At 39.6% G+C, this 12297-nt stretch overlaps 1 protein-coding gene across 3 annotated transcripts in view; it reads right to left on the reverse strand.

Annotated features, from left to right (window-relative positions):
* The window catches only part of trit1 (tRNA isopentenyltransferase 1), a 66177-nt gene that overhangs the window by 36004 nt on the left and 17876 nt on the right, over positions 1-12297 (reverse strand). For 2 of the 3 annotated variants that reach the window (XM_047382747.1, XM_047382745.1), the window contains exons 2-4: positions 5878-6018; positions 3375-3473; positions 2886-3043 (exon numbers count right to left, since the gene is read on the reverse strand). In XM_047382747.1, coding sequence (XP_047238703.1) covers positions 2886-3043; positions 3375-3473; positions 5878-5949 — 329 coding nt within the window. In that variant the 5' untranslated portion in view covers positions 5950-6018. The remainder of the gene's footprint in view (positions 1-2885; positions 3044-3374; positions 3474-5877; positions 6019-12297) is intronic. The other variant, XM_047382746.1, reaches the window with a different exon arrangement.

Genomic DNA, 12297 nt, shown 5'->3' on the forward strand with positions numbered 1-12297 from the left:
TTTTCTCGTACATAAAGTCTCTCTGGGTAAACTGAGATTAGCCGAGTTATCAACCCACTCATCCACTAAATCTGCTGTAAATGAAAACCTCCAGCTCCCTTTTTAAGACACTAATTAATCATGTGGTCTAAGTTCTGTGAATGCTGATGACTGTTTTAATATGAACATACCCCAAGGACACAAAGAAATAAATAAGAAGATCCTACTAAGAAACAGATTTAAATGCAAAGCACATCGTTTTTAGTTATGCCTCGCTGGACACTGAGTTTAGCAGGAAGAGATAATGCCTGTCAGCTCCAGTCTGAATAAAGAACAGGGTAACCTAACCTGCTCACATAAAACACCACCATTCCTGCTGCTACTGATCAAACTGTGCTTATGAGAGAAACCTGGTGTGCAGCTGTCAGACCAAGGCTACATACACACAGCAGGTCTTGATGCTCAACTCCAATTTTTGGCTGAAATCCATGTTTTTTTGCATGGTGGTTCACACTACAATTTAATCGCGACCGCATTCAGATTTCACCGTCCAAACAGGTCAGAAAAGTCGGATTTGGGCCTTATTTGCCTGCTGAGTGAACATACCCTAAGAGGGCGTAATCTCTTTAGAGCCTCCAACAAAACACAGGAAAACTGCATTCTGAAGTAGTACTAGTTGGAGGAACAAATGACATAAGCCAAGCTAAAAACCGTGAGATCTGAAACAGAAAATATCAGACTATGGTAAAGGTCAGAGGCTCTTAGCTTTAGGGGAGTTTTGGCAAGTATTTCCCATCCCCCAAAAAGACATACATTGTTTTTGGTGTGTGGCCTAATAATATGCCAGCAAACTGCAAGATGTTGCTCACAAAAATGAGTTTAAACTTTGTTCAGTAGCTGAATTATTTCTGTTTAACTATTTTTTTTTTTTTCCGTATAGCAAGTCTTTGATTCTTGTTATTTCCCCTTGTACCCATGGCAATCAGCAGCAACGACTTTATGCTTTGCAATAAAAAAACAAAAAACAAGTAGCTTCCAGATCTAATAAAGCAATCCATCAGGTGAGCCTTTTTGTAAGTTATGGATTATGAGTTTGGGGCTGCATGCATTGCGCACTGTCAAAGCTGAAACCGGATATTGTTTAACTCCACCCTAATGGAACATAGTCTCTGAGTAAACAAAAAGCTACTGAGCTGGCTTTACCAGTGACTAAAACAGCCGGAGACATTTGTGCATTTTTGCTCACCATGATTAGCAAAAATGCCATTAAAACGTTCCTGCTAATTATTGTTAGGTTGTGACAGCAGGATTCTGCAGGTTAATTTTGCAGGTCTATAGTTTCAGAAAGAAGAACCTCTTGAACCTTGACTTTTGGATCCAATGTGAGTTAAAGTTAAAGAAAGCTGAGTTTTGTTCAGGTTCAAAATGATCCTGTGAAATGTTTCATATCAAAATTATTTAGCTTAATGAAAAATAAAAACATAGCACTAAATTAACACGTCTATACAAGTCAAGCTTTGTCTTTAACCTAATCTTTTAGTTGCATAGCGTAAAGAATAACGGAAAAGAATCATATCATAGGCTGTTTTCTCTAATTATATTCCCAACCCATTATTTGTCTATGTGTGCAAATATATTTGAGAGATTAACATTTGATTTCTTATTAAAATCACATAAATCCCAAAAAATCCCAAATAACCTCAGAGAATACATTAAATCTATAAGGTTGCCATCTTAATGGTGATGTTATGAAGATACTGAATTCTATTCTAAAGGCTGTATAAATCTGTTGCCTTCCTCAGAACAGTTTCAAGTTGTTTTCTTTTGCTGACATGAGACTAGCTAACCAAAATATATTGTCTAAACAACGTCTTTGGATAAATTCGCTCCTCTGCTGGTTTGTTCCCTCATTTTGAACAGACAAATCACCATTTTATCTTTTTCTGAATTCCGTTCAAACCCGTAAATAAACCATTTCTTCCCCATACACTCAGACCGAAGTGCACATGTTCATTTTTCTTTGTAGTTAGGTATTTTCTAGAAAGGCATCAATCAATTGACCTGAGATTGGTATCTGCCAATTTTTCCTTGATAGACTCTGATCGGTCAAATACAAAATAAATCAGAATATTTTTTTCCCTATCCATTAAAACGCATCAACAATAAGAACGACTGCCATTTTAGTCTTTAAACGCACTAAACAACAGAAGGTACTTCGATGCACTTTTTCAGTTAAAATATATAAGATAAAGTTATGGTACAAACTTTATCTTATAAGGGAGTAAGATTATTATTAATAAAATTAGGATTTCAAACAACACATTTGTACTCTTATGGGTTAAAGTCCATAAAATAATTCAAGTGGTCAAAAACAGAATCAGCAGGTCAGCCAGAAAAAAAGCATGGTCCATTATTCTTATACCTCCATTATAACTTACTGTGATTGTACGGTATTGTTAAAAACTTTGTTTTATATCCCATTTATTTTTATTCCATCCCAGGTTGGGCGAGCTGACTCTTCTGAAAGACGAAAATATAACTTCTGATCTAAATCACTTAAAGCAATCTTCTTTTGGTAGATGATATTATCTGGATTCATAATAAATTGTTCCCTAAGGGAGACTATCAGTAGAAAATAGAAAATTACTTTAAATCATCAGTGGTGAAAGTAGGTACAAATTCATACATGTTGGTTTGAAACATCAGAAGGCTCCATTTCATAACCAAAAAAAGTTAGGTACCAAACGACCACAAATTCAAAGATTGGAAATGACCAAGGTATGAAATGACCACCACCCAAAACAACCCCAGCAACAGAATAACAACAGTAAGGCAACACGCTATGTTGATAAAGACAAAGGTTAAAGTATAACATATAGCGCTGATGAGATTACCAGATGTATTACCTGGCTATCTTGCGCTTGTCATTTGGGTGCAGCACAGAGGCCATTTTGGGGTCCACCTCAGCCAGTCTTTTATACAACTCCTCTCCTCCCAGTTTCTCCAGCTCCAACTTCCTATTTTGGCCTCCATCTGCTCCATCCCCCGAGTCCTCGTTCTCCTGCTGTGAGGCATGTTTGTTTCAAATAGCTTGAATTCTTCATTTACGACTTAATTTAGATCTAGCCAAATGAACTTCAAACACATCATGTCTGGTGTCATTAGCATAAAAACAATAATATAAAGCTTTTAAAAACTTCTCTTAGCTAACTATGAGTTAAATGTAGGCATTTAACTCATAGTTAAAAACAAGGCATTTGATCACCAAATCTTATTGCTTGACTAAATATACGAGAAATAAGGAAGAAAAAATGTTACATGAAGGACGTGGACAGCCTCAGATCAGAATACATTACATTACAAGCTGTGTTGAGTCGTGTTTCTGTGACGCTCACCCCCGGGTCCAGCAGGACTCTCCACAGCAGAGACTCAATGTAATAGTTTGTTCCTCCAACAATGATCGGCAGCTTGTTTCTGCTGTGCAGGTCATCTACGTTGGAGCAGGTTAAGGACAATGTCAGAACTTTTGTGGCTTCAATGATGTTATTTGCAAATTCCCAGTTATTTAAATTTTAGTTATTGCAGCAGCATGATTTTACTCTGAAAAGCTTCAAACTGAAAATGTCGTCCCTTAATTTGAGTATATTTATTTAGCGGTGGGAAAAAAATATCTATATTTTGGTGAGCCCTCCGAGGCAAACAGGAGAGGATTTTACAAGGTTGGAGCAAAAAGAGAGGAGGATCCTTGATTCTTCCTATGCTCTGATCTAAACGGGTTTCCAACAGGATTTAAGTCTGAGGGGGCTGGGATGGTCGAGGAAGAACGCTGATTTTGTGCCTGGAACAATATGACTCAGTGATGACCCATTTTCAGTTTTCTAACAGAGGTTATCATCTTTTTTCTTTAAATTGTCTTGGTGTTTCAAAGAGTCAATGACAGCACATCTGGAGTGTTTGTTGTTAAAAACTCCATGTTTATGGCTCTGGTTGATGTCCCAGTAGAGTTCACATTTTTATGTTTCTGATGGGAGGACAACAGTAAGGCCTCCCAAGCAGCCTGTTGACTCGTTCTTGTTATGAAGACTTCATGACCATAAGGTGCCATTCTCTGCTGCAATTCTCTAACAGTGAACTTTGGAGATCTTTTTACCTCAACTACTCACTGAGCAAGGTGGCAAATACCTAACCAAAGGATTTCTGTTCATTTTATTTGTACAAGTTATCTGTAGTCAAACTGCAAAAACCACAATGGTTAATATTTTTGTGTAAAATTAGTTTTGTCATTTGAGCTCTAAGTCTAGAAACAGCATGCTTTCCTTCTTCTAAGAATGGTTTGCTTCAGATGTTAATGAGTTTAATTTGAGTTTTATGTCTGCAAGGTAATACTGAGAGGCACCACCAGGCTTGAAAGACCTAAACCGACAAGCCTTTCAGTCAGAGAACCAGTCAACAGGCCCATGGTAAGTGCAGAGATGCACAGCTCACACAGTGGATGGATCTGCTGACAACTATTAGTTGCACACTGTTACCTGTTTAACCCTTGCAAGAAGACCTGTAGGGGACACAGAAAACAGGAGGAGGAGGTTGCTCTGGTCAGATGAGACCAAAATGTAACTTTTTGGTCCTGCAAAATGAAAAAAAAACACAGTGAAACATAGTGAAGGCAGCATCATGCTGTGGGCATGTTTTGCTTCAGCAGGGATGGGAAACTGGTTAGAGTTGACTTTGATGGTCTTTGCAAATGATATACCAGAAAACAACATTAACATTTTTGTATTCTTTTCCAAGGCAATGTAATCAGGATTTTGACCTATGTTCATTAAATAGATTTAGTGGAACTTTGATTTTTGTGCAATTATCTCAGGATTTCTAACATTGAATTTCCACTTAAATTCAAACAATAAACTGATTCCAAACAGCAAAAAATGAGAAACTGGAGAAAAACAAGCTGTTTGGTCTCACAGACAGCACTGCCACACCTTATTTCCTCTGTCGCATCTTCTTTTATCTTGCGCCTCCTCTGCCCCTCCTCCCACTGTGGGCTAATCAAATAACCACTCAAACAAGATAAAAGCCCATCAGGCATCATCACTTGCCTTTTGTCCACTTACAAGCCTGCCTCTCTGCGCATGTGGAGGAGTGACGGCGATTATTGACAAGCAGCAGCTAAAATCAAGAGGATGGAAACCTGGAAGCCACGGAGGAGGGGTTTCTGTGAGTGGGGGGAATGATGCGACATTAGATCCTGCGTCCTTAAACTCACTCAGACTACCTTTTACCTCATAGTGTTTCTTCTTTTCCTCCTAATCTGTATTCAGCTCTTCCTCTATCTCCCTCTTCCCACCAGCTGCTGCACTGAGCCTATTCTTAGAGCTCCCCGCATCCCCTCGCCGCACTGGTGTGCAGAAGTGTGTGTGCAAAAAAACTAAGAAGAGCACATGTGTGTGTGCTCATGCCATCCTGATCTATAAATACCGTCTATAGTTATCGCCTCCTCTCTGCACATCTGTGTGACGGCCGGCGTCTTCAGGAGGGTGTGACTGCCCAGAGTCGGTGCCTGTCAGTGTGCATGTGTGTTTGTGTGTGTTTGTGAAGACATGTCGCAAATACACCCCTCTTTAAATACTATCTCTAGAGATCTCCAGCTTTGCTTTTTTCCAGGAGAACATCTGCAGCGAGACACACTGGCAAATATCAGGACCCGGCAGCTTCCTCACACACATAAACAGAGCTGCAATAAACCCAGTTAGCAAGTTAGATCCGCTAAGATTCCCCCCCTGCAGTTCGTGCTAAATAATCTGCCGGAGGCCATGTGACAGGTTGATAGCACCATGTGAAATCAGGTGCTAGAGGAAACATCATATTTCTTCATTCTTGCATTTGCAGAATATAGGATATGAGCTCCAGTGCTTTATTCCTGAAGTCCACCACCGTGTAGGTCCTCACCAATGGGTCCACAAAGCCAATCATGTGATGTGGGCACTGGGCACGCTCCTCAGCAGTCACCTTATTCGTGATAATGTCCAAACCCTTGTATACCTGCAAGGGACAGAAATGAATAAATATGAGGTCATAAGACAAATACAAAACAGAATAGTTCTTCCCGTGGAAGCACCGAGACATTGGCTAATGGCAGGAATTGACTGATTTTCAGCCTAGAGCGGTGACCAGACAGTTGGAAACTCAAAATTCCTTCCTAATATGTTTCCGATTAGAGAATGCAACATATTCTAAGAACTACCAGGTGTCCCTGAGGAAAGCCAGAGGAGGCACAGAGATGTAAGAAGCTTTTTGAAAGGAAACTGTATTTTCTGCATGTCAACAGCTCATTCACGCCACAAGCGATCACTAGGGAGAGCAAGATTTTCACCAAATAACGGAAGACAGAGTTCAGCAACATTTTCTTGTATTATTCTTCTGAACTTTCAACTTCTCTTTTTTTTTTAATTGCTGGATTTTGAAGAACAGGCCGCTTTTTGGAAATCTCAAAGTGAATCTTTAATCTGTTGTTTTAGAATTGCTACCTTTATGTTTTTAAAATTGACAGTGAGAATGAATAAACAATTAAAAGAGTTAGCCAACCGAATTGTTTTCATCAGTAGTCTCTGTGCATGACAATTAAAGGCATCCACCATGTAGACTAAAACAATATTTAAATGAAGAAAACTTAAAAACACATTATATTTGATCATACCTACATATTATACTCTAAAAGATAATTAATTTAAAATAAAAAAATGGAAATTATCCATCAAAAACATTTGGCCCTGACATTTCTTTGATTTTTAATAAGCTGCCTGTGCATGCTGTCGGTTGATGTGTTTACTGGCTAAAGAAAAAGGTGGGAGTTCAGGTCGATCAGAGAAAACCAGCTTATTCTGAGCTCTGGCCGACTGACTGGTGCATTTCTTTTTTTAATTTTGTGGCACTAGTGGCTTTTATTTTGTACTTTTTTCCCAGTATATAGATAGGAAATGGGCAGAGAGAGAAGACGGGAAGACATGCAGCAAAGGTCTCAGGGTCGGAAATCGAACACTGAAGGGCTGCGTCGAGGACTCATAGCCTCTGTATGTGGTGCGCATGTGCTACCCCTACACGATGCGTTGCATTTCTGGCAAACTGGCAAAAATATGTTAGGCTTAGCCATGAAAGGAACAAAAATTACTGAACTACAAACAGAGAACAAAAGAACTCTGAATCCCAGAATGCACAGTTTAACCCATTCTCATGCACAACTCCCAGGAAGGAGAAGATTCACATCTGGAATCCCAGTGACGTCTTACAACTACAAAAGTCAGCAGTGTGCAGCAGTGTTCTTCCTCTTTACCCACAGCCCTCACAGGTTGCATCAGGGAGGACACGTGTGTGAACGTCCTGATCTCGCTGGCCGAGTAAAAGACTTCATCTTCGAAGAAACCTTGGATCCTATCTCTAAAGAAACTAATCTATTCAATAAACGTCCCAAGAAGAGACGGTGTTCCCAATTACGTTGATGAAGAGGGTTTTCTCTACTGCCTAAAGGAAACTGAATTTAAACTACAGCTCTGCACGCTGCCCCCGCATGCGCTAGTCCGAGCTAATGTTTGCCTCAGCCGCCACATCTTCTCTGTTCATCTGACCTACTGAACTTAACTCCCCATTGGACGTGCTCCACTGTTCATCACAACAGGTCACAAGATGCTGTGTCTGGGCAGAGAAAATGACTTTAGGATAAAATAAATATAATATTGTTAGTTTGTTCTGTTTTGCTTTCTTTGTCGTGGTCCACTATTTAAGTGCTAACAAGCCACCGAGCCTGATGAATACAAAGATTTCTTCTGAACAAATTGATGACTGGTAAAGAGTCACTTTACTCCTGCTACGTGAGCTTAATCTGTTTCATCTGTGTTTTCCCTTCACCTGCTCTCACTAACCTGCATAAAATATGCCTACATAGTCCTTCTAAACAAGTTAAATTGTATCTCTGTTATCCCTAATGCCAAAGCTCTGCTAATGCTAAGATTCTATCCACTATTAGTTCTGCTGTTTACAACACAGCTCATTGTGCTCTTGCTGTGATCGGCCGTGGCACGCCGACAGCGCTCATTCACACATTAAAATTTGTAACAATAGTACTTAAAGATACACGTGGGACTTAAAGGAGTCGCTCAATAGCAACACACCATCAGTATAATATCACACCTCACCAGGCAGGTATTAGTAAAACAAGAACTGATAGACTGAGAGCTCTTTGGCTATTAATTCTTGATAATCAGGTGGTGCCCCGACTTTGTACTTTTGATCAAAATTACTAACTTTTTTAATAATTGCATTTGGCACTTATTAATAGTTATTCATAGCCAATCCAAACCTTTTGTTGCATAACAAATGGCTTTTATATAACTGAGGGGTTAACACAGCACCAGATTAAAGTCAATGCTAACAGGAGACTGCTAGGTGTTGCTACAAGTGAGCAGACGAGCTATAAGAGGTTGAGGAGTGCAGATTTAGATTTAAAAATGTTTTTATTAAACCAAGAAGTTTGTTTCTGATAGGATTTAGGACAGGCATCTGTCAAACAATTTTAAACATATAATCGATTTCTATTTACAATGTAACAAAAAAATGTCATGTTAATAATTATTTATAACCTTTTAAATAATCAATGGAACAATCCTTTAATGGCAATACCGCAATCAACCCCTTCTTGTAATTCCTAATCAGCTTTTTGAAAGTTTCCAAATGCATTTTGACAGTTTATCTAGGGTGATAAGCTCCTAGTCTTTGACGTGGAAGCCTTCCATGCAATCACCCTTATTTTTAGCTCCCTCCACAGATTCTAAGAGTCAAATTGGGACTGGGCCAGAACATTACTATTACTTCCAGTTAGAAAAACCTCTAAAATTAAAAGGTTACTTTAAGCCTATGTTTTCAATGGCTGTGAATCATTTTTGGTATCTGCCCTCTACATGCAATTATAATCCACATGTTCTCTCCAATTTCCATCACTGAGTGAGGAAGCTCTCCTATAGAATCTAATAGTTAGGTGACAAGCAGCACCTAGATGTGATTTCCATTTCACACACTGCCTCTGGAGTTTAAACGAAAGCAGAACACCGTCTGCTAGAAAGTCCTGTTCTCTTATGTTCCACCTCCACTGGTTAATATGAAGTTCTAGTAGGAGACTCCAAACACTTGAAGACTGGATCTACTTTGACATATTTCTCAGTCGGCAGTTTTTTAGGGGCAAGAAAGCAGTTCTCATCACTCGTCTTTCGGTTTGGTGGGTATTAACGTTCTTCTTTAAAAATAGGAACTTCTTTTAATCACTGCGAAATATTTTCCAAAGTGCTTGCTGGGACAAAATTCCAGTATTGTTTAAATGTTTTCTATACTAAACAAAATTGTTCAAAAGATTCTTATAACAAAACTGTCTGAAATATCAATTTCATTCTAAATTGTAAAGTCATAATTTAAAAAAAGTTGGGAGGATTATTGTTCATGCTATTTGTGTCTAAATATAAATTAGAGGGTAAACATACATGGGAAACTGCATCCAGATGTGCAGCTAGAGGTGCCACGCAATTTTAAAACGTCAAAATATTTCACGTCTAAGTGACGTCTGCCTCGTGAAGAGCTGTTTAGTTGCCCGTGAAGCACTTTGATACTATTACTCTCGGCCCCAGATATAAAGGTGAGAATCAAAGCTAAACATTTCTTCTTGATACTCTTATTTTGAAATAAAAAGGAGGCTCATTTTTGCTCCCTTTACATATAGGTTCGCCTATTTCTGACTTCATGCACCACTGCCCTCATGCTTTCAATAGGCTTAAGTTGGCATGGTTGTTGGACAATGCATCCACTAGAGGGCATTTCTGAGGTAGCTTCTGAATTCAGAGGTAAGTTCAGACAATATCAGACAATTCTCATGTGGTCATTACATACATCACCGCAAGTGGAAGGAGAAATTCCCCCATTTCTGATATTGTCAGCGTCTTCTTCATTCCTTTTATTGATCGTAGGTGGGCCTATCTGCACCACACTGCCCCCACAATTACTGGTGGTATTGCCCCGTTTATTGCATCTGTGCAGGCATCATTCAAAACATTTGGACTACCCAAACTTGAACTCAATTATTCTAGACTGATTACAAATAATTTAAAAGGTGTCTTTTACATTTGGACGGACAGAGGAACTGACAGAAGGAAGGAAGGAAAGAAGGAAGGAAGAAAGAAAGGAAGGAAGAAAGGACTGGGTAGGGTTATCATCTAGTCTATTTTTTCCTGCCCATTGAAAAGCATGTTCGCTACTCATAAAGTAACCAAGCCTTAATGTACATCAAATAGATGCAGAAGCATCATCTCATTAATTCCTCGAAGATGAAGAAAACAAGTGAAAAGGCAGGTAATGATGTACAAAAAGATTCACTCAACTGGAAGAGGTGGAGAGGAGGAAAACAGCTTTGAGCGAGGGCTTCAAATGAGAAAAAATGAGAGAGAAATTAAGACTTCAAGTTGAGGCAGTGGAAACGAGCTACAAATTGCTGCGATGCTTGAGCTCAGAGTCATAATGACATCAAAGATAAAAGAGTCAGCCCAGCTAATGGCGTTTATATGTCGTCTGGAGGAAACTGAAAGAAAACGCCCTTATGGAATCATAAATTAACACGACTGCATAACTTCTATCTGCTAAATAAATATGTGAAACGATGCAGATCATTTTCCAACAGCCAGGCTGGAACAATGACATAGAATACAATTATTGACAAAAGGCTAACAAACAGGGAGAAAACAAATTGATCAATGCTGAGGAAGTCATCCATCTTTAGCGAGCACTGCTCATATTTCACACCTTCTGACAATCAAACAAGAAAATCCACTTAACATTTTTAAAATAACCTTTTAGAAAACAGAACAATTTAGCAAACGTTTTGGGGAGCTGCAGAGATCTACAGCTCAGGCTGGACAATCTGGTGACAGCACAATTATCATCCCCTCTACCAACCTAACCCCTATGGAGGAGTGTCAAGAAGAAAGCCATTGTTGAAAGAAATCCACAAGAAAAACAATTTGCTGTCTCCCACAAGCCCTGTATGGGAGACAGCAGTCATGTGGAAGAGGAGCTCTAATCGGATAAAGCCAAATGCTTGGGTGGAGGGAAACTAATACCCTAAACACACCATTCCCACTGTCAAACATAATGTTGACAGCATCATGTTGTGGGTTGGAGGGTAAGGAAAATTAAAAGTTTAGATTTATACATATGAATGTGATAGTCAAAGTCCAGACCTAACTCCAGAAGGCCCTCCATCCAATCTGACTGAGTTTTGGCTTTCACAAGAATGTGCAAAATTGCTTCTAGATGTTCAAATGCGGCAGAAACAAACCCCGAAAAGTGGTTCTTGTGAAAACAGGAAGGTGTAGTTGCGTTTCTACTGTTCATTTTCATGATAGTGGCACACCCTTTCTCTGAAAATGGCACAATTTGAGAGCGGCTTCCAGAGTGTAATGGATTTAATGTCAATAACAATGGTGGATCGCAGAGTACTTACTTGTGCTGCTGACTCTTTTGAATCTAACAATAGTTCCCCAAAAAGTGCTAATTTTCTCCCGCATTTAGTAAGCAGGAATTGTTTAGTTTAGAAAAACATACCACCAACTAGCGGCGTGTCGGGGGAATTACACCATCTTTACATCTCTACTGTTGTCGTGTGAACGGAGACTGTAATGAAAACGTTGTTGTGTAGACGTGTTTACAGAAACAGAAAAAATATCCCATTTTCAATGGATCGTTGTCAAGTAAACAGGGCCTCAGTGGGAATAAATACACTGCTCAAAAAAATAAAGGGAACACTTAAACAACCCAATATAACTCCAAGTAAATCAAACTTCTGTGAAATCAAACTGTCCACTTAGGAAGCAACACTGATTGACAATCAATTTCACAGCTGTTGTGCAAATGGAAAAGACAACAGGGGGAAATCTTTGGCGATTAGCAAGACACACTCAATGAAGGAGTGGTTCTGCAGGTGGGGACCACAGACCACTTCTCAGTACCTATGGTTTCTGGCTGATGTTTTGGTCACTTTTGAATGTTGGTGGTGCTTTCACACTCGTGGTAGCAACCCACACAAGTGGCTCAGGTAGTGCAGCTCATCCAGGATGGCACATCAATGCAAGCTGTGGCAAGAAGGTTTGCTGTGGCTGTCAGCGTAGTGTCCAGAGCCTGGAGGCGCTACCAGGAGACATGCCAGTACACCAGGAGACGTGAAGGAGGCCGTAGGAGGGCAACAACCCAGCAGCAGGACCACTACCTCCGCCTTTGTGCAAGGAGGAACAG

The sequence above is a fragment of the Girardinichthys multiradiatus genome, chromosome 13, assembly GCF_021462225.1.
Source record: "Girardinichthys multiradiatus isolate DD_20200921_A chromosome 13, DD_fGirMul_XY1, whole genome shotgun sequence".
NCBI lineage: Eukaryota > Metazoa > Chordata > Actinopteri > Cyprinodontiformes > Goodeidae > Girardinichthys > Girardinichthys multiradiatus.